The 24,575-nt window shown below is 37.5% G+C and overlaps 1 protein-coding gene across 2 annotated transcripts in view; it reads right to left on the bottom strand.

The window, feature by feature from the left end:
* The window catches only part of LOC134674346 (max-binding protein MNT-like), a 65,586-nt gene that overhangs the window by 25,255 nt on the left and 15,756 nt on the right, over positions 1-24,575 (bottom strand). The window contains exon 2 of one of the 2 annotated variants that reach the window (XM_063532395.1): positions 15,775-16,331. The exons of the other annotated variant lie outside the window; for it this stretch is intronic. Within the exon in view, the coding sequence (XP_063388465.1) occupies positions 15,775-16,165 (391 nt within the window). The 5' untranslated portion in view covers positions 16,166-16,331. The remainder of the gene's footprint in view (positions 1-15,774; positions 16,332-24,575) is intronic. 2 annotated transcript variants of the gene reach the window in all.

Genomic DNA, 24,575 nt, shown 5'->3' with positions numbered 1-24,575 from the left:
CTCGTTCACAAAAGTCACATTTAGGTATAAAATTATACCTATACTCGCCACCTGCACGCTAAATTGAAACTTATATAGCTACGTAACTGAAAGTGTTTGCTTCAGAGGGTACACGCACAGGGTACACGGGTGTTTTGTTAGTGTCGAATTGGGTGAGAGGTACTAAAATACACGGAAATTATACTCGTACCTTCTAGAAATAGTACGAAGGTCTATTACAGTCTTTACATACGAGATTAAACTTAACAAATTATGTATACTGGGTCAAGCAAATCTTGTCAGTAGCAAACGGCGGAAAATTCGAAAATCGCGTGTCATCTGTGTTTTATCTGTGGATCGCAAATGACAGCCATCATCTTTGTTTACAATCTGAATCGATTCTATTTAAAGAGATATTTCTGCTGTATCACCATTAAATACCAATATGTTAAATAAGATTGTGCTTAATCAAAGCTAAGGTGGCTACAGTGCCAACTGAGAAATCTAATAAAATATTAAAATCCAGTAGGACATCTACCTGCTGAAGCAATGATTTTATTCATTACATTCTTGTTTAACGGCATAGTCCACTTCTTATTTTGAGATTTTCAAATTAGTTAATGATTTTTATCAAAGTCACACACCGCTTTTAAATTGTCTGTCCATACCATTTAATAACAATTTCAAACATTTTCAATAGAGAATCAGCGAATGACAATTTGAATTGACGTACGTAACAGGGCGCGCTCAGCGGAAAAAGAAGTTTTGGTTCGATGTACATTGTACATTGCTGTTTTTCTTAGCGCAATACTACTCTTTGAGTGTTGCCCTACTTTAGTTAGCTTTACATTGCTACTGACAAGATTTGCTTGACGCACTCTATATCGATTGAATGAGATGATGATAAAAATTCAGGATTCCAAAAAAAGGTCTGTAATGTGTGGTTTGTTTTTAAGATTCGGACATGACGTCATGACATGATTGATATGTTTTTTTAAACGATTGCGGCGTCATATACCTCAAGTTTAATGTGTACTACGAGTCCCTATATTATACCTACAGCGTATACCTTCAGTTTTTACATATACCTAATGTTCTTTATAAGTGAATGCGTTTTTTTTTCTACTTCAGTTTTCTTGTTTTATCCAGCTAATGTAACGATCTACTGTTACATTTTTTTACTCTAATGGTATTTGGTTTTACATCTTGGCAAGTCAATGATAATAAAGCAAACAAATAGCTTCTAGAATTTACTTGTTACACTTGGTCTCGACATTTTCTTACAGTGAACTTTTTGTAAGTGCCACGGTGGTTGGCTGTCGGCTGCAGACACCAGGGGAACAAAGCCGTGAAGGTTACGCAACGAGGGTGAGGGCGGATGTGCGTCACGGCGCGTGGGCTAGCATGGGGTTGGACACCTCCAGCAATACCGATAAACGACTTGAAAAACTATTCGGGTACACTCGTCGAGAGACCCCAAGAAAGGTCGAGATCTGCGTATGCGTACATACTGAGGGCCTACCGCGAACCACGTTCGACGTGTTGCCTCCCTGTCACACTTACGTACGAATTTACAAGTGCGATAGAGAGGCAACACATCGAACGTGGTTTGCGGTAGACCCTCTGTTCCCTTCTCGTCTCGCGGTTCTCCGATTGGAGGCATCGGGTATCGGAGCGGTACCGACTAACGGCGTGTTTGTACAGCGAACATTATGGTTATTCGGAAAAAGGAGTTACACGAAGGTTGCACGTGAATCGAAAGTTTTACGAAACCAATTTTACTTAAACTTTATGCTACCTTAAAACTCGACGGTTCGCTTGAAATGTATACCAAGGTAACTAACACTGCAGACTGCAGATCCTTTGTTTTGTTTCTTATTCGTATTCATTGCTAATTTCTTCATCATCTTTCTCGCGCTGTCCCGGCATTTTGCTACGGCTCATGGGAGCTTGGAGTCCGATTGGCAAAGAATTCCAAGAATTGGGAGTTCCTTCAAACCCAGGGTAAACTAGACCTTATTGGGATTACTCCAGTTTTCTCACGATCACCCTAATACCACCCTAATCACCCTATTTTTTTATAAAGTAGATTACATCATTGCCTAATTTTCAAAAATAAGGAACATACAAAAATGTAAACGACATACATACTCAAGATATATATGTACTTACTTAAATTCCAAAGAGAATATATTTTTACTAAAAGAATGTATCCCATCTGGGGCACCTTAAGTGTCGCTGTCTTTAAATGTACGTAAATATATCAGCATCTTTTACTTTGTTAATATAATTTTCTCGGCATCTTGGTTTTCTTTTACGAGTAAATTGCTTGCGTGGGTGGAGAAAAATAAGATGTTTTATCAACAATCCTTATCCTAGATATCGAAGTAAAAGTATTCATTTTCGTTCCTATCTTTATATTTATGAGATGAATTTTCCAAGAATAAGGTACATTAAATTGAATTTTATGTGTTGTTTTTAAGGTTCCGTACCCAATGGTTATCATTTATCAAAAAAACACAACATACCTAACAAAATCTTTATTAAAAAAAAAAACACCTTTACGTCTTTTTTATACTCTATTATTTTTAAGTCGGTCATTCATAATATAAGTGACCCCCTCGTTTATCATCTTCGCTCCTGGAATTCGTAACTTGAAAAAACACAAATTAAAATATTTTCATAGAAAGTAATTTGATTTGTTCTTGGAAGTCCTTGCCGTTTAAAAATATCTTAATATTTCTTACATGTTATACAGTATGTTTTCTGTAACAGGAGCAATAAATTAAACTGTAGGCTGTACTCCTCAAACCGACCAACATTTGTTCAGCAACTTTTGAAAATAACTCATGGTTTGATTTTTATTACACTTATTTATTCTAAGATGCAATGTATTGCAAATTTTATTATGTTAAACACGTGACAAGTAACGTCAAACACACTGATGTCAGCGTACATTGAAGGCAATATTTATTTTGTATGAAAAAGAATGATTAAGGATTCATAATTTTACTAAAGGATTCATAATTTTTAAAAGTTGTTGAACAAATGTTGGTCAGTTTGAGGAGTACAGCCTTTAGTTTAATTTATTGCTCCTGTTACAGGAAGCAACCTGTATATGGGTATGGGTAATTTGCACTTTTGACGTTTAAGTATAAGAAAAGGTCGCTCTAAGATTTTAAGATCATGGTAAGTACCAACACGAAGGCCACGGCCCTTATCGGCTGCGTCAGCGGAGGTTTCTCGTAACTTTTCGGGTCAAGGATTTTTTTTCGGCCTTGATTAGTTCAAACGGGGGACCTTTTTTATAAAAAAAATACTTTCTTTGATTATACAATTTATAAATAATAATGAAAGAGTTAACCATAAACCAATATAAAAGAAAATCAAGGCTCCGATACATAAAGCAATGTTTATTGTCAGACCGCCGTAAGTCAGCAACGATTTTGACAGCACACGCAGTGCTAGTGTTATTTGACATACGTCATAATTTCATAGAAGTTTGACGTTTGCAATCGTTGCAGACTTATCTCGGTCAGACTCTAATTGCTTTTGATATTTAATATAATCTAATTTTTAGGGTTCCGTACCCAAAGGGTAAAACGGGACCCTATTACTAAGACTTCGCTGTCCGTCCGTCCGTCCGTCCGTCCGTCCGTCCGTCTGTCACCAGGCTGTATCTCACGAACCGTGATAGCTAGACAGTTGAAATTTTCACAGATGATGTATTTCTGTTGCCGCTATAACAACAAATACTAAAAACAGAATAAAATAAAGATTTAAATGGGGCTCCCATACAACAAACGTGATTTTTGACCAAAGTTAAGCAACGTCGGGAGGGGTCAGTACTTGGATGGGTGACCGTTTTCTTTTTGCTTTTTTTTGTTTTTTTTTTGCATTATGGTACGGAACCCTTCGTGCGCGAGTCCGACTCGCACTTGCCCGGTTTTTTTATTGAAAATTTACACTTTTAATCAAGACGCAACGGTCAAATTTTTACCACAAGTTTGGCGCGGTGCCATCTTTATTTTTTTTCCAATTTCCTAGATTTACGCCCCCTCTTCATATGATAGATTCATGCGAACGAGATACTAAAGTGATATCAACATGAGATCCAAATGAAATAATTTTCGATAGCAGCTTCTGGACATTATATTTTGCATTTTTATTTTACTTCTCATAGCCAGCATAGCCATAAAGGAAATTTATTATCATCGTTATCCTGCGATCCCGTGAGAAAATGATTGCATGCGAAATGATTATTATTAAATGATTTGTGCAACCAAAGGATAACCGGTCCAGCGAAGGCGTCCATGTCGATGAAACGCTACAAGCGAACCGGTTAAACACGGTTATCATTGTTCCGCACGCCGCTCCGGTGTGTGAACGAGACAGCTATATACGGAATGTATTTCCAACCGTTAGCCACACTTTAAGAGGTGAGCATATAGGTCTAAAGTAACTTTTATTATAGACCAACTCCGAAATCGCGAAAAACATCGACGTCTGACAAGCCAAAATGTATAAAACAGTGAGAAAAAACACCTGTATAATTAAATAGCGATGTCCCGTTCACACATCGCCGGAGCGGCAGGCGGATGAGGCGGATCCGCTTCCAATATGAAGACCGTCTCAGCCTGACCTACGGTTAGTACGGTTACACGCAGTTGTTACGTACTTCAAAGTCAAGTTACACTGGCGACGCGTTCAGCCGAGTAAATTTATTATTGTGAATTATTTTATAACTAGTGGATCGAGTCGATCGGCATACCTAAACATGGAGCAAATAGCTGATACCTGTTTGACTGCAGTCTCAATTTATTGACGGGATTTAAGCAGCGGATTTTAGAGCCAGGATCAGATCAGATGATCTAGCCCTTTAATGCTCAAAAATTTTTTTGTAATTTTTTCTGCTTTTAAGCACATAAATGAGTTCTTAGGGGTAATATAAAGTACAGAAAAATAATAAAAAAAATATTTTGTATATGATCTTCTAGAAAACATATGTTAAGAATACTCAACATTGCCCAACTTTCACAATATCACCATTAGCAACCAATGTTGAGTACTCTCAACATTGCGCATGATTTAGAGATAATGAAGAAATAAAAAAATTATAGTTTTTAATAAAAAGTTTCTATTGAGCGTCATGAAAAAAGTAGAAACCATTTGTTTTGCTACTAGGCGAGACATAATATCAATTTTGAACATGTTCGGGTATCCTTTTTTGCAATACGTTCAAGATACACCGATTTTATATACTGAACTACAAGATGTGGAGGTCTTGGAACTTGAAGCTTCTAAGCCCTGTTTTTAGGTTTCCATACCCAAAAGTTAAAAACAGAACCCTATTACTAAGACTCCACCACAGTCTGTCACCAGGCTGTATCTCATGAAAGTCATGAACCGTGGTAGCTACAGCTACACAGTTGAACATTTCGCAGATGATGTATTTCTGTTGTAGCTGTTACAACAAATACTAAAAAGTACAGAACCCTCGGTGGGCGTGTCCGCCTCGCACTTCTCTAGTCTCTTTTAGCAGCTCCATTGCTAGTTGTGTTGTAGTCTTAATTTATTCAGTAGCATAGTCTTTTCAGTAGCTCCTGCTTCTCGCCGATACAACTACCAGACATTATTTACTTTTATCTATAAAATCTAGTTATCCAAAGAAATTTGTAAACCTCATTCACCAATTCCACGATGGTATGAAAGCGCAGGTTCAACAGGAAAACGAACTCTTTGAGGAGATCCAGGTTACAAGCGGAGTGAAGCAGGGATGTCTCATGGCACCCACACTATTTGCCATATACATGCTTCTCAGTAGAGATAACTAAATGTGAGGGGCCTGAGAAAGGTGTCTTAAAGGTTCAGGGCGAAGTCTAAAGTGCGACGAGTCTCCATATTAGAGATACTCTACGGTGACGACGTATGCCTTATGTCTGGCAGTATAGCGCATCTCCAAAGCTACGTTGATGCATTAAACCGCTCTTGGCAATAATACGGGCTGGTAATAAGTATTTCCAAGACACAAATCCTCAATAACCACCCTGTAGAGTTGAATCTGATTCAAAACCACTGAATCTAGATGGGAAACCACTAGATGAAGTCTTATTTTAAATATCTTGGGATCCCTATACGACATGACAACACCCTGGCTTCAGAAATACCATCTCGCATCGCCAAAGCTGCTCCCATGATATCAAAGTTTGAGACTAAGATAAGCATCTATAAGGCCGTAATAACCCCAGTCCTGTACAGCGCAGAGACACGATACCTGTACAAGCCAGATATCAAAAGACTAGACACGCACCACCTAAGATGTCTAATGTTTAGGTACTCAGAATTAAATGGCAGGACCGTATTCCAAACTCTGAGGTTCTGCGTCGTTCCGGGATGTACGGCATGGAGGCACTATTGATGCAGCGTCAGCTCAGTTGGTGTGGGCATGTTCTTCGGATGGACGATCGCCGCCTGCCTAAAGCTATATTCTACTCAGAATTAGCAGAGGGCAAGCGGAAGCACGGCGGACATGCTCAAGCGTCACCTAAACGTGTGTGATATCGATCCTGCACGTTGGGATGGGAAGAGCTCGCTGCAAAACGTTTGAATTCATTAAGTCGTGGATGTTGCATCTTCCCTTATATTAACCTTATCTTCGCACTGTTAAAATTACTTAATAGCCTAACAAGAATGTACTTTATTCATAGCGTCGCAGTGTTAAGAATGCTCAACATGCGTTACACTAAGTATATTTCTAAGAATCTCGCAATGTTGAGCATTCTCAACACGCATAATGGTAACCCAGTCCTGTGTTAGTTAGGCTTCTATTGTGTTATAAAAACATAAAAACACAAAGCACACACCCTCAAGAACACATTGTAATAGTATTTCAATCGACATTATAGGTATACATATTTTTTAATATTTTTTAATTAACCTGCGTCCTGAGGTCAATTGCTGTCGTGTCACCATTTTGCCATTAACTGTCAAAATACGTGCGCCTGGGCAATAATCTCACTCGTCGAAGATGCGTTAGGTTCTAAACTATCATTTTATTAAAAAAAGTACTGAGTTTAAGTGAAAATTACGTTGCAATATTTTTTTGATTCTAATGTTGAGCATACTTAACATTGCGAATTAAAGGGCTAGCCAACGTTTATTATGAAGAATATCGTAACATTTTCAAGAGGCTCAAGTCTCAATGCTTCAAGCAGATATTTGAAAACCACTACTAGGATGACTAAAGTAGTATTGACATCAGACCTCTAATTACAAAAATATCAATGTTAATTTAATTCTTAATTCTGAGTCAATAAAGGCAAAATCAAGATTCGCACAGTAAGATTAAGCAACCCCCTTTCCAGTTTAAATAAATAACAAAAATAACACGTGTTTTATCAAAATAAAAATACATATATACACCCACTCAGACAAAGATCCTTCTTTAGATTCTTTATGATTCGGTTAAATTATGTTCTAATGTATGGGCAAGAAAAACTAATTATAGCCAGCATTCTATGAATGTAGTATGATACCTTTGGGTATGGTGCTTTACGCACACTAGCGTCCCTCCCCCTCCCCCTGACGCAACCCCCCCTTTTAGCATGAAATATGTCCCGGTTTACGGTTTTTTTTTATTTTTGAGAAAAGTATTAGAGTTAGGAAATAAGTGTCAAGGTAAGAAATAATCCTTAATAAACTTTAAACAAAAAAGGTTATATACAACTTTTTAGTAAGACAAACCATATTCATGTATTAACTTGTTGAAGTTCATTATAAGTTAGTACGTGATAGTACTGAAAAAAATCTTATACGGAAAATAAGCTTGCAAGGTTATTGTCCTGTATGATTTCTTTTAGTACTATCACGTACTATGTTATATTGATCTTCTGCAAGTTTTTCAACGGTTAAATTTTGTCGAAGTTCATCTAGCCATAACATGAATATGGTGCGTCGTATCAAAAAAATTAATATAACCTTTTTTGTTTAGAATTTAATAGGGAACATTTCTTTCATTGACACTTTTTTCCTATATTGTATACTTTCCCCAAATAACAAAAAAAAACTCCCAATCGGGACATATTTATGCTAAAAGGGGGGGTTGCGTCAGGGGGAGGGGGCGGGACGCTAGCCTGCGTAAAGCACCATACCCAAAGCTATCATACTACATTCATAGAATGCTGGCTATAATTAGTTTTTCAAAAAACACAATTTGACCGAATTATTAGAACATTGTTTAAAAATGTGACATCGCAACTATCGCTCCTAGGCTGTTACTCGTCTCGTAGTGCACTTAGCGAGTTTCATATCGAACAAGAACGGTTACGTGTACAAATCGAATATTGCATATTCGTGCCCCCCTCCCCGTCTGGATGATAAGCGCGGGGGTACACGGGTGGGGTACACGGGGTACGTGGCACGTGACAGCGCGTCACGCGGCGTCCCGAATGTAACTAGCGAACGTGTGGTAATGGTAACCTCTCTAGCGCTTCTGCGGTGCTGGTAGCTGCACTACAAACATAGTTTCTTGGTGTGGGGATTCAACGAACTATTATAATTTTTTATTGAGGCAACAAGGTAGGTAGTTCTGTAGACGCAACTTCGGTAAACAATTTAGAATACTAACTAAAACCTAACAATGAAAAATGATTTTTGTTGATTTACCACTTTTTGTCGGCATGATTGATGATATAATTATATTCATGCGAAATTGCAGCTTTCTAGAACAAACAATCACGAAGCAAAGCAACAAAAATCAACAGAAGAAGAATTTATATTGTTACACAAAACTAATGTTGCAATTTTATAAAAGGAGCACTTAACCTGAACAAGATGCAAAAAAATGTAATGAAATAAATTCCTGAAAGTATTCTACATATACATTATGTAGGTATCTTATGTATTATGCGCTGTTTAAGAAATCCTTGAAATTGCAGTACATAAATTATATAAATGGGTGTCAATAACCTACAAGTCGAGATAAGCAAATATCAGTTTTTATGTCACAAGATAAACAATGCCACGTGTGACGCGATAACAAATCATACCACTTGTCTATAATACACGAGTTTAAATTTTATTGGGCGTTTTCTAAAATAAATATTGAAAACCATTTGAAAACATGATTCTTTCAAATCTGGACGTTCTTGGGCTCATTCTACTCAGAATCGACAGCATTCTCCATCCCACCAATAAGAAAAGATGTCCCAAAATGTCCATTCCATTACGTCACGTTTTAGTATGAAAAAAATTTTCACTTGTATGTGCGTGACGTAGCGTACAATTTTCATACAAATTTTTGGGACATATAATTTTATCATCAGAATTGAATATGCTAGTGATTCTGAATTGAAAGAACCCAAAAACACCAGGATCTGTGAGAATCAGGTTTTCGATATTTATTTTAGAAAAAGTAGAAAATTATAGACAAGAAATTGTAGAAAATTATAGACGGCGCCACTTCCTACGTAACTGTCACATTTTTGACGTGAAATGCTTAAACATGGCAACAATTTAGTAAGTACCTATGGATTTTTTTAGTTCCATTTTATTTAATCAGGTATATGGTATGATATAAACTTTTTAACTTTTTTTTGCAAATTTATCTCCATCTATCTTCGAGGTCAAGACTCGATTTATACTTGGTCAAGCAGATCTTGTCAGTAGAAAAAGGCGGCAAATTTGAAAACTGTAGGCGCGAAGGGATAGCGTCTCATAGAAAATTTGAATTTCGCGCCTTTTTCTACTGAGGGGTCATCCATTAATTACGTCACACGTTTAGGGGGAGGGAGGGGGTCAAGAAAATGTGACATATTGTGACATGGGGGAGGGGGGAGACACAAACTTTGTGACGTCACTTTAACTTCATCAGTAACCGAAAATTTATTTAAATTATTTAGTTCGCTGTACATTTAAATAACAAGTTTTTAAAACGAAAATAGTTTTTAATCGTTTAATTTTCTTTCCTAAGCAGTTTTGGGTTATAAAATTACTAATATTTATATCGTCAAAAATATTTTGATAAAATATTAATAATACTTAGGTACTTACTTAATTCGATTTGGCGATTTCGTAGAAAAAATGTGACGTCACACTAGGGGGGGAGGGGTTTGCCAAATGTGACCAAGTGTGACAAGGGGGGAGAGGGGTCAAAAAACCTAGAAATTGGTGTGACGTAATTAATGGATGACCCCTGACAAGATTTGCTTGACCATCTATATGTATATCTATTTTAGAAAACAGGCATCGCGTGAATTCGTTGAAATGCCATTTATATCTCCACTAAATCACACTTTAGTGTCCAGCCTCGCTGGAAAATGGCGTGTTAATAGGAATGTTAATTACCTAATATTCCGAACCTGTTAAGCTACGTTCAGAAACGCATTCGTCGAGTGTGTGTTAAACGAGTCATACTGATAAGATAAAGGAAAGAAAACGCAATAAATGTCCCGTTTACTGGAGCATTGACGTAGGATTTAAATGCTGAACAGTAGCGTTGCTATGTAAGAATCGTATTTACCTCTATTCCACATTATGGCTCCTCTATACGATGGGCCAACGCCCGCCACTCCAAGGGACGCATTTATGCGCTAGAGGGAGCAAGTGATATTGCTATCTCATTCTACCGCATGGATGCGTCCCTTGGAGTGGCCGGCGTTGGCCCGTCGTGTAGAGGAGCTTTTACATATAGTACGTCTAAGCTAACTTTGCACCGAATTAAACAGAACAAAGTGAAGTGGTCTAATTCATTATAAACGTCCTATTTTCAATTTGCAAATACCATACAGGGGTCATCCATTAATTACATCACACGTTTAGGGGGAGGGAGGGGGTCAAGAAAATGTGACATATTGTGACATGGGGAGGGGGGAGACACAAACTTTGTGAGGTCACTTTAACTTCATCAGTAACCGAAAATTTATTTAAATTATTTTATTCGCTGTACATTTAAATAACAAGTTTTTTATACGATAATCGTTTTTATTCGTTTAATTTTCTTTCCTAAGCAGTTTTGGGTTATAAAATTACTAATATTTATATCGTCAAAAATATTTTGATAAAATATTAATAATACTTAGGTACTTACTTAATTCGATTTGGCGATTTCGTAGAAAAAATGTGACGTCACACTAGGGGGGAGGGGTTTGCCAAATGTGACCAAGTGTGACAAGGAGGGGGGGAGGGGTAAAAAAACCTAGAAATTCGTGTGACGTAATTAATGGATGACCCCACAGAGATAGATTGGTTCGTCTCTGGTTTTCAAACTTTTGAATAAAGTGTTCACCTTGGCATGATAAAATTTTTCGCGACCCCTCAAATCCCTCAATGGTAAGCTTTACGACCTCCAGAGGGTCAAATCTTGAATAACTTGGCTTAATAATTAATACATATACCTAAAAGAGCATTAATTTTAATTAGCTATACTTTTGCTTCAGAATTAATTATCAGCGGATTGTTTTGGCAGCAAAATACGAAAACAATAAATATGTTCTAATTTTAAAAACAACTGATTTTATTTCATATAAATAAGTGATATTACTGATTTTATGGTTGGTTATATTATAAACATTAACAGTTCTTTTTACAGATCAGACTTCGTAACCTTCACCAACCTATGTAGGTATTTCAAGCAAAAACTTTTTGTTCGAGTTTTTATACAACCACCGTACCCTATATACACGTGTACCGTTTTCATACGGTCCAGTTGCGCGATCGAACATAAGGACATGACGTGTATTCGCATACATAAGTATACCTAAGTATAAAAGCATACATACCTATATACCGGGTGTGGCCTGTAATACGAGCAAAAAATTTTACTGTAGGCTGTACTCCTCATACTGTCCAACATTTGTTCAGCAACTTTTAAAAATAACTTGTGGTTTGATTTTTAATACACTTTAAAGTTTATTCTGAGACGCAATGTATTGCAAATTGTGAAGGCGTGACAAGCAACGTCAATCACAAATGATATGGCATGGCGATGGCGTCCATTGAAGATAATATTTATTTTGTATGAAAAATAGGAAGTCTAAATACTTTATCATTTTTAAAAGTTGTTGAACAAAAGTGTCACCGATTGAGGAGTACAATATATGTTTTAATTATTTGCTCGTGTTACAGGCCACACCCGGTATAGTATACTGCAGGTGGTGTGCGCGACCATGATCTGATATCACTATCAGGCTATCAGCTGACTTAACTGGGCATATGTGTGTATGCCACTTTCCCTGTTCAAAACACCATCTGACACATTTTTAGTGTTCCGTACATAACTTTGTTCACGGAACACTTATGGGATGAATTCGGTCTTTTCATGTTAAGGTGCCCACAGATTACCAGTTCGCTGGACGATATCAGCCTGTCAGTTATTCGCCACTGTTGCCCTTTGCAACTGGCAGGCTGATATCGTAAAATATAAATATCCTCTAATTTTAAAAACAACTGACTTTATGGTTGGTTATATTATAAACATTAACAGTTCTTTTTACAGATCAGACTTCGTAACCTTCACCAACCTATGTAGGTATTTCAAGCAAAAACTTTTTGTTCAAGTTTTTATACAACCACCGTACCCTATATACACGTGTACCGTTTTCATACGGTCCAGTTGCGCGATCGAACATAAGGACATGACGTGTATTCGTATACATAAGTATACCTAAGTATAAAAGCATACATACCTATATACCGGGTGTGGTCTGTAATACGAGCAAAAAATTTTACTGTAGGCTGTACTCCTCATACTGTCCAACCTTTGTTCAGCAACTTTTAAAAATAACTTGTGGTTTGATTTTTAATACACTTTAAAGTTTATTCTGAGACGCAATGTATTGCAAATTGTGAAGGCGTGACAAGCAACGTCAATCACAAATGATATGGCATGGCGATGGCGTCCATTGAAAATAATATTTATTTTGTATGAAAAATAGGAAGTCTAAATACTTTATCATTTTTAAAAGTTGTTGAACAAAAGTGTCACCGATTGAGGAGTACAATATATGTTTTAATTATTTGCTCGTGTTACAGGTCACACCCGGTATAGTATACTGCAGGTGGTGTGCGCGACCATGATCTGATATCACTATCAGGCTATCAGCTGACTTAACTGGGCATATGTGTGTATGCCACTTTCCCTGTTCAAAACACCATCTGACACATTTTTAGTGTTCCGTACACAACTTTGTTCACGGAACACTTATGGGATCACTTCGGTCTTTTCATGTTAAGGTGCCCACAGATTACCAGTTCGCTGGACGATATCAGCCTGTCAGTTATTCGCCACTGTTGCCTTTTGCAACTGGCAGGCTGATATCGTCTTGCGAACTGGTAATCTGTGGGCCTCTCTAGACCCTTTTGCTCTCGGGTATATTCAGCCACCAGAAGTCCAAGCACCGTGATTTTAATGATGTCACAAACCAAAAATCGTGTGTAATACGCAAAGGCCAACGATGATTCAAAAACATAAGGAAGGTAGATATACCACCGACGGCACGGCACTAACGATGAAAGTTAGGGCCTTGACACGAACATCGCGAAACACCTACGTACTACGTACGTCGTACAGCTAATCTCATAAAAACTATACAATTGCGGAGTTACGCAACGCCCGGCACGGGCGGCCATTATTGGATTACAAGACATTGTCTTTGTGTGCGACATCCGCCAGTTACGCAAACACATACGCAAATATATCGTCAGTCAATGGACGGTCAAAGATTTTCATCAAATGCCTGTTCGCTTATCCCCCGTTTATGAATCAACCAGCACAGGTACCGTGAGCATCGAAATCGTTAAATGCGTCTCTAATGTCTCTATCTATAGTGATAGAGGCAGATAACGAAGTTTCCATTTATGATTCGGATTCCAATAACATCAGATCAGGGACAGAGGGCCTACCTTCTTTAGATGTCATTTGAATATTTGGAATAGACTTCCTTCCTTAAATGTTATTGGAATCGTTCCAGTGCCAACGAGACGGAAGTTCAGGTGAATGCGTGCTCGTGTAGTTGTAACTCGAGGTCGGATCGAGTTACACGTTAGAGCAGTGTTTTTCAACCCTCGTGAAGCCTCATTAACTACTTAAGAAGATAATAATCATCTTACTGGGTTTACGAAAAACGGTAGCCAATTTTACTGTAATGACAAAAATATATTCAATGAGCATCCGATCCGAATCAACGACGCTAAAATACGGGAACACTGGTTTTTCGCTTTCACTGACTGATCGGTCCTTTTCTTGTCCTCGGTCTGCCTCGTCTTTTAAAATACAAGCGTTTTTCATAATGCTTATCACTTATACAGTCCATACAACCCCAGGTTATGTTCCTTAAGTGACATCAGTTAAGTACATACTTATTATGTTACTGCTGAATTAAGCCCAACAGTCGTCTCATTTAGCGGAGGGGGCAAGTACATCAGAGAAAATGTAAGTCGTAAGCTTTGAAACCATAGAAATTATTGCATATTAGAAATCAAATCTCAAAAGGCAAGGCTCTTGAACTTTAATTTACATATTTCAAAAAAACCTCATACATCTGTTTAAACAGTACCTAAAAGTGATTAATGTTTCGCATTTAACAACCAATTGGAATTGAAGTCCTTAGATTTCGTTTTAATTGGAATCCCGCAAGAAGCCAAGGTATCAGTTAATTTAGAAGCTAACTATACGACCGCTTAATTGTAACAGGTTCTACAAATTATATCGATCAGCTAATTTAATTAAGAGTAATTTGTCATCGTAATTGAAAACCTACGTATTCGTAATTCCACATCATCAAGTGTTACAGTAAAATGCCATCGATCTAAAACCTGGGTAGTATTTAATGCTCAGCTGAGCAAAGTGCATCAAAACACCAGTGCACATATAGTAGAATTTGAAATGACACTACGGTATTGACCTAGTACGAAATCTTACTCAACTCGTGTTGTATACGTGAGCATATGAGCGTGGCGTGCCCGGGCCGACCTTGGCAAGAGGAACGCCTTGAGTCCGACCACCGCACTTCCAGGAGCACAATTATATACGTCTCAAAAGTCCAACGTTCAAGCAAACCAGTAACGTTCTCCCCAAGTACATATTAACAGTCGTTGAGGAGATATACTGGTTTGTTTGAGCGTTGGACTTGCTTGCAATTGGAAGGCGATGTAAATTCACCGCAGCACGAACCTAGGTAACGCTTGCACGACTTGTTTTTATCCTCCTCGCTTCTGTCGTCCTGCTCCCAATGTAGAGCTCAAGGGAACATTGGGCTGCTTGGCGAGTTGGCGTAAATAGAACTTGGCTTGACAACGCTCAGGTTAAACCGGAAAATCTAAGTAGTAAAATGGATTGTTCCACCAATTTACTTGGCTGATTACTAAACTAAAAGGTATTTAATAGTTGAATTGAAACAGCAATACCCGTTTATTGAAATCCTCGAAGAAGAAGAATGGACGATGATCTCTCGGTGATCAGACACGTATATCAATATAGGTGCTTACCGTACACGCATAAAGAAAGGAACATTTTGAACCGTTAATGGAAATATCAACTGCCTGCGGATAAAGAATTTACCAAAATTTGCCCTTTAAAAGATTTTTGATATTTTGTTCATGGATGATCCTGTAGATTAGACGCCCGCACAAAACTGTTGAAGCATTCATCATATTGTTTAGTTGTGGTCTTGGATTTTGTTGTGCAAAAACAACACGAGGTCGAACGCAAGGCCGCTGTGGGCCGGCTTGCACGTGCTAGTCAACTGTAACATACGTCCATTCCGATAATATAACTTAATGAAGCTCGCTAAAACTCACCTAAATACTCCTTTATCCATTTCTTTTTCGGTGGCGGTCGCACGGTCTGATGATCCTTCGTTTCCTTCTTGGAGGGGGTAGTTTGCGATGATGTGGAAGGTTTCTGATCATCAAGAATTCGGGGAACAGTTAGCGCCGTTAACATTTGCTGCTGAAACCCATAACCATGTAAAGCATGTCCGTGTGCTTGGAGCTGCTGGTATGCTTTCAGGGTTATCGGGATCGGCTCGACGATCTTGCCGAATTCTGTCTCCCTGGTGTTGATGGCAATGGTGTGGATGGTGTCGCTGTAGTAGTCACTCGGAGTGGCCATTGCGCCGAACACTTCCGTACCGCTCGCGTATCTGGCAGTGCATAGATTCACTTCGGAGGATTCCATAAGAATGCCCATTCTACAGTAGGACGACACATATACTAACTAGCTACTGTAAACGCTAAAGTCTCCATGGTCATAACACTTTCGTCGTAACATTCATTTTAATAATTTCAATAGAAACCTATTGTCCGTATCACTGCTTACTAAGAATTGTTTAAAGTCTCATCAAATGCATAGCTATCTGTAAAGATATGTCGTTATTGCAGATACGTTTACGAAATTCCGATAACGCTTGGATAAAAAGTTTTTTGCCTCCACAATTCAAACAACGACACAATGGATAAAGTCGACCCCGTACAATCTGATAGCTTCATTTGCTCACTTCTGAAGTGCTAAATATGACGCAGAAAGATGCTTGCGCAATTAGTCATTTTGTAAATTCTAGCAAAAAGTTGCTAGAGAAAGTCTGTCTCGAGTTTAACCGTAAGTAAAATAATACGAATATGACAAGAATCAATACTTGTGATAGGTCCTTAGGTGCAGGCCTGCTGGTTTATTATTTGCAAGAAAGAGAGGGAGTGTGAGATGTGAGCGTAAGCAAGGAAGGCAAACTAGTTAGCATGGGTGATGTGGGGCGACCTAGAAGCGGTGCGCTCAACAAGTGAGGGAGGGCGGCGGGCGTCGAACGCATGGCATGCCCCGCCGGCACGTGCACTTGCCCCCCCCCCTCTCCACCACTCGCCGCACCGCGCACAGTTAACTACACCTCTGCGGCTATAATGCGGCCCTGGTACCGCGGCCAACTGAATTGGCAGACATTGTGGATTAAACACATGAACGTTGTTTGCGAATAAAATTTTACTGATAAAAACAAAATCTAAAATGCAAATGTAAACAAGTCACCGAATGATTTGTTTCAACATAACATAATTATAACAGGCTAGACTAGAAAGAATTTTAGCCGTGGAGCAAAACAAGATTGAGACGTAAATAATACGATGGTTAACATTAAAACTAGTTGAAGAGGCCTTTTTACTAAAAGGCCTCTTCAACTAGCTAAAGACACCACAACACACAACTTAATCAATATATCAATAGTACTCAGATCCTAAGACAGACGATGTGATGTGACATATATTACCTAATTAACATAATAACTAAATATCTCCCAAAATGATTTACTTATTTAAACACCGAAACTAATGCAATCACAAAGGTCATGCTATGCCATGAAGCCTGACAATACATCCTAAAAGGCTTGCTACACGGTCGCCGACAAGCCTTCTAACCGTCTGATCTTGGTCTGTCCTTGGCAAGGCCTGTTCACTTCCTAAGAAAGTTATGTCCCCAAATAATTGCGCATGTGTGCGCCTTAAGCTTCTATGTGTGCGTTGGCCTCCGGGAAAAAGTTGCGAGTAATAAAAATAAAAACATTTTTCTACAGCAACATTGCTCCCAACTCTGATTTAAATTATCACGAATTTTATACAATATTAATCATAAAACGGGACTTAAAACGCTTAAAACTTAATTACATGCGATTAAGTTTTATAATGAATATTTGCTTCCAACTGTCTTTATCAATGTTCATAAAATATATGGAGGGTAGGTACGTCTACCCACCATAATAAAAAATATATTTGTCAATGACTCTGTCCAACTGCTGTGGTTAAAGTTCATAACGAAAATTTTATTTATTAACTTTTTAAATAATACATACAACGTGTACCGCTACGTACCACTTAAGACTGTAAGTCTGTAGTTCTGTACCTACATGGATTACAGCAATGCACATAGAAAATGTGCTAAATGCGGAGCAACGGCTGTTGAAGCAGCCAGAGTGAAATTTACAACTTTAGTGTGTTCAGAAGGAACCGAGTCATAACGCATCTGGAAAGCGTATTAATTAACCGTGAAGAAATGTATGAATACAAGTTGGAAATCTGTGTAAAATGCCGTGTGTAAAGTGTAGTGTATCTGTGTGTAAAGTGTAATAGGTAGGCATGCCTGTTATTTGTATAAAAGGTACTGAACACTTTGTGAATGCGCTTTATTAATGTCTATTTTTTTATTAAGTTGCCAGTTGCCAGTTTTCAGTGTATATTTTTATATGTAAAACATTTTTTAATAAATAATATATAGCTGGTCAAGCAAATCTTGTCAGTAGAAAAAGGCGCGAAATTCAAATTTTCTATGGGACGATATCCTTTCGCGCCTACATTTTTCAAATTTGCCGCCTTTTTCTACTGACAAGATCTGCTTGACCCAGTATATATAATGTTATTAACATAAACATGCCTTTTATTTAAATCAATTGATAATACCACAAACAAGGGGTAATATTTGCATCTTGCATATATTTCGTGATATGATGAAAACAAATATGTTTATCAACAGAATTACTATACATATACCTACCAATACCCGCCAGGCTAAACCGGTTGTCAACTTTAGTTCCATTGGTACACAAAGACGGCGCCACTAGTATAAACGTATAAACGGTTGGGGACATTTTTTTGTATGGAGTTACCGTTCTTCTCCTAGTGAGTATTATATTCTTTGGTCCTTGGTCAGTTTTGGTCAAATTTTGTTGGTAACAACTGTCTACACGGTCCGGGACCGGCCAAGGCCACGCGGTCTGGGGGCTTGTCGGCGACCGTGTAGCAAGCCTTTAAGAGGTGCATGAATTGAGATTAATTAATTACTGAATCAGGAACATTCGCGCTAGTTACACGTGGCGTGTGGCTCGTGCTGTGTATTATTCAATAACAAACGCTTTATAGCTTTATACAACAACGTTGACATTACTCATTCTCATGAACGAATTTAGAATAAAAAATGAAACAACAAATAACTAGAAACAAAATCTGAAAAGACAAACTCGACAACATAATTTCACATTTCAAATATTAGCATGAGGAAATTGAGGAAGAACATCAACTCGGTGACAACATTGATAAAGAATTCAACTAAGTAAATACAATGATTCAACTAAACACAAATGAAGCTATCAAATTAATCATCAATCATATATCCCGCAAATTAAATGTCGCACGACACTAGGAGTTCATAAACAGTAAACAACTAAACACCATTAGAACAAGCTAAAATAGTATTAATGTTCAAGTTAACGCAGTGGAAACTAGAAGCATACGAACGTATACAACGCGTGTTATATAAGCACACGACACGTGTCCATGTTTATATTATGTAATAGCCAGTAACTACTAAGCACTAACTAGCTAGATTGTACACAATACTACTGATTGCGCTTTAAATCAAGATTACATTTGCGCGTACTCCATAAGCATTACATTTTTGAAAACTCCAAGTTCCAAACAACATTATAAGCAGCAGAGAACCGTGAGGTGTAAAACTGTGTAATTTTTATTATTACAAGTATCCTATTTATAAATAATATACGATTTCTCAGTAACTTCTTGAGATGAACTAACGGCACTACAAGCGTCAACAATGTTCGTGACGATAATATAATCGTATTGTTTTTGCTACATATGTAAATGTATATAGATACTATGGATAGGTATACAATGCTTTAAAATGAATGGCCATTGGTATGATGTCGTTAAAACCTACGTACTGAACTCGCCAGACAGATCAATAACAATAACGGACTCCCACCACCTACGACTTATGATTTCCTTTACCAGCCATAAATCATTATAGCCTGACAAGTTCTTTTTTAGCCCTGATATAATGTCGCTACAAACAGCTTACATATAGCAACAATACGTGTACGTCATGAATAGTCGGGACAGTGTGTATTGGCATCGTGCAAGAGCGAGTGAGGTATACAATTATGTACATGTGAGTTGTAGAAGTATGTTTCCCAATCGAAACCCAATCGAAAGAGCATGTTTAGTTGATAATTAAGTATGAATAATTTACCTATCCGCCATAATTTGATTCTAAATATTCGACCTCCGTATATATATTTACCAGATTCAGTCACTCGTGGTGGTAATGGCTCATTCTTATAATAAATATTTTTGATTATAGCACTAAAGACGCCTTAAATGAGAAAAATAATAATTTAATAATTAATATTCATATTTAGTACAAAACTAACCAGTTTATTACAAACTCACTATGAAAATCAGTACCCGTCATGTCAACAAATAATTTCACAACATTGTTTAATGGAATGCTACTGAATCCCGTATCCTTTTTCTGTCGCAAGTATTTTAATGTATTTAAAATTATTTGTTTAGCATCGGTGTGAATTTTTTTGGGCATTTTGATTGCAAAATCTATTATTATCCTGAAATATTTACAATCATTTTCGATTTGTTTACATCGGTGACATTCAATGACTTTCAATGTCGGATGTCAAACAAAATAATTGCCATTAAAATAAATTAGTTCCATCGAAAATCCGCAACGTGGCGAGGGCTAAAAAGGAACTTGTTAGGCTTTATAAACGACAAAGTTAGCCTGAGAACATTAATAATGAAATAAACTAGATAACAAATGAATTTAACATGACAATCCAAATGAACCCAAGATTTAGAGGTACAAAATACGCATTAAGAAATTTAACAGGTAAGAAAAAGGAGTCAAAAAAGAAGACTCAACTGTGAGCTAGCTCCGCCCGTTTTACAGATTGAACACGGGTATAACTATATCCGCCAATAACACAAATTACTATATCAATTCATTCCAAGTAAACATCAAATTGCATATCAGCTGACAGTTTACCACCAGCATATTTTAATCGACTTCTGCAATTGCTACTAAGAACCCAAGAAATTTAAGCCGACCACTGACTAACAGTCCGCCGGACGATATCGGCCGGTCAGTTGTTCGGAACTGTCAAATTTTTGTTCTATCTGACAGTCCGGCTTGTTAGTCAGTGGTCGGCTTTAGACACTGTCGTGACTATCAACGTGTAAAGGTGGCATCCCAATTGATCCCATTGTGTAGAAGAGCAATCCAAAGGTCCCTAACCCTCAATATTAAAAGGTAAGACAAAGATAAGTCAAACAAAACCTTTTGGAACAAAAAGTACTCATCGGGTATAGTCGGCATCAGATATATAGGAGCGGCCAAGGTGTTCACAAATATCTGAACAAGTTTCTGATAATATAAGAAGAAGAAGACGTTAAAATGAATGTTGAGATATTTTGAGCTCCCTGGCCGCTCCGATATATTTGATGGCGTTGTACTCCACAAGTGGAGATCACATATCTAGGAGCTATTCGAGATCAAAAACTAATGAGGATAGAGCAGAAAAGGCTGTGTTGCAGTAAAGCAATGCCTAATCAGCTCCAATGACTCGTCAGCGATTCATTAGTTGCGTAATTAATCCATATATCGCAATTAGCCAATACACGTTGCGCAATGTGACATTACTGTTTCAATCATGGAACTTGAACTTGTGTGCCGTATCTATTGTGTAAATCTGGGTCGTATTAGGGTCCATTTTTTCACATGGTGCTTCAATTTCATCAGCTAATCACAACCCGGTAAATTGCTTAAACTTGGATCAATCATGTGAGCGGGATTGGCGTGATTCGAGAGCGTAAGGATCTGTCAGTCTTTCCTTAACTCCTTAGCTACTAGGTATTGCAAAAATTTTAATTGGAGAAAATCTTCAACGGTATCGACACCGAAAATTTGCTAAACATCTTACGTCAAAATAATGGTCTGAATTGAGCATCAGATATATGTGCTCTGGAAATCTAATGCAATGAAGAAAGTCATGAGAGAATATGTGTTTTAGACAGTGCACTCTGACACTTTTTTAGGGTTCCGTACCCAAAGGGTAAAACGGGACCCTATTACTAAGGCTTCGCTGTCCGTCCGTCCGTCCGTCTGTCACCAGGCTGTATCTCACGAACCGTGATAGCTAGACAATAGAAATTTTCACAGATGATGTATTTCTGTTGCCGCTATAACAACAAATACTAAAAACAGAATAAAATAAAGATTTAAATGCGGCTCCCATAGTCCCATACAACAAACGTGATTTTTGACCAAAGTTAAGCAACGTCGGGAGTGGTCAGTACTTGGATGGGTGACCGTTTTTTTTTTGCTTTTTTTGTTTTTTTTTTTAATTATGGTACGGAACCCTTCGTGCGCGAGTCCGACTCGCACTTGCCCGGTTTTTTAACATCAGGCTTGTATTGCTTGGGCTGACAAATGTATTGCAATAAATACTTCTTTGGTCGTTTAACTTTAGACGAGAGCGTTCAGGGATCCGTAGTGCAAATTCCGAACCTTATACCATCCAGATTCATACAAAGCAGTTTAGATACAATCAATACAATGATAGAAATACAAAATACCGGTACCTAGGTAGGTACCGGTACCTACTCTAATTTTATAGGATCAACGTCAATAATCAATATAGATAAACTATTACAAATAAACATCAAAGATAAAGGCATGCTTATTCAACGGTCTAAAATAACTGTCATTATTTTGATAAGAATTAAATATGTATACTTGTTTTAGTACAATGTCTTATTTTAGTTCAGTTATCTCATAAATTGCAATTTTTGAATTTAAATGAGTAGGTATTATATTGTTTCTTCTTCAGTCGGTCCCTCAATACTGAGGATCGTGACATCATATCCTTCTGTTGAAGACCAGGTTCCTCCTTAGGGTTCTATTCCCCATATTAACATCAAAAAAAAAACAGCGAGAAAATTGCAAAAAAATTTTCAACTCGCTGTACTGCCCAGAACCTCAACACATTTAAAATAATTAATTTACTTCGTCAAAAATTTATAAAAATAGGTTTGTGTTTATATTCAAGATCAGGAAAATTTTCTAATAAAAAAGAAACATAAAAGATAACCTGTAAAGGCTTTTTTTGCACCGGTAATATACCGTGGAATATAGTATTTTACAAAAAAATATTGTATGGTATGTTATTACAAATATTAAAATATTTCGGGATCATGAACTTTGTCTCCAGAATTAACATAATATGTACTTAAAAATAATGGTCATTCAGACTGTCGGATCGGACTTGAATGTCCGTTAAGTATTTTTTGACTTTGCTAAACCGAAGTGACACAGGTTGTTGATGCAGTAAAAAACTGCGTATTGGAATTTGTGAAGTTTGTTATGACATTTTTTATAATTAGATTATTTAACTTTTACACTTATATTACTGGAATAGGTCAATACTGAAAATAATATACAATATAAAGAACCAATTCCATTTAAAATTAAATTGTATGTATGTATATACAGAAGTGCTAAATTTGTGGCGTAAATAGGAACTATTTTTCCTTATAACAGTTCGTGTGAGTACAAATTTATGTAAACAAGTCGCGAATATCTAGATTAAACAATGTACTCTTTACAATTTCAACATACCTATCACCTTGTTTACAGTTAGCTTGTGGCTGTAATCATTAATTGATGTTTTTGTGTTAACATCGATATTTTAACCAACTACATCTAAGCAATGTCTAAGGTCAGTAATGAATAAAAATTAATGAAAGGCGTAAAAGGTAAAAACCCAAAGTAATCAATAACTCAAAATGTAAGAGCTGACGAGAATCTAAAGAACAATCCAGAACTCCAGAAGATGCCGCAAATCAAGTTATGTGGATAGCAGAGGAATTGTACAAATAATACAGTTCTGCCTCGCACTTATCGACCGGCACTTAGGGCATGCTCCCGGGAATTCCCGGTTCTCATATTCCCGGGAATTCCCGGGAAATTTATGGTGTCAAAAGAACCGGTACTGAAGACCCGGTACCGGTACTTCCCGGTTCTCATCATATGACTATTTATACCAATTTCAATAGTAGTAATGTTTTAGTACTTTAGCTCGGGACATTATATAACATTTAATAATGGTGCTATGAAACGGGGGACCCAAATAACCCGACAAACTAGCCTAGTAAAGTAGGCATTCGTGCAGGCAGGCCGTGCCGTCATATAGTGCTGAGTGCATCGACTACGCTACGGCCGTGTGGCTCGGCCCAGGCGGAGGCAATGTGTGCCGGTTAATTTCGTAAAATAGGTTGGAACGCCAATTAAGTCTTTGTTTATAATAAAATATGTAATTTATTAATTCTTATGCAATTATTTATATGAAAATAAGTCATTCATAAAGATTGTACGCTAACAAAAACAATTTCTTAAAAGTAATCAAAAGATGACTTGAGAACCGGGAAGAACCGGGAATCCCGGTTCCGGCCATGCCCAGAACCGGGAAATGAAATTCTTGGTACCGGGACCGGTACTGCATGCCCTACCGGCACTACAATGACCACCCGCGGATCTGACACAAACTAAGGATTTCATTAGTCACGTACGTGGAAGAGGCGATAACTCCTAGGTGAAGTCAGCAGACGTTTCCCAAGCATTATAGATAGAGAACAAACGAACGAATGAAAAACACGGATCTCGGCGGTCAATGCCTATCGATCACACGAGGAAGATAACGAAACAAAGACTTTTAATAAGTAGTATTAGCATCTTTACAAACATCACAGATATT

The sequence above is a fragment of the Cydia fagiglandana genome, chromosome 20 (assembly GCF_963556715.1).
Source record: "Cydia fagiglandana chromosome 20, ilCydFagi1.1, whole genome shotgun sequence".
Lineage (NCBI taxonomy): Eukaryota > Metazoa > Arthropoda > Insecta > Lepidoptera > Tortricidae > Cydia > Cydia fagiglandana.
This window is presented reverse-complemented; position numbering and strand designations above follow the sequence as displayed.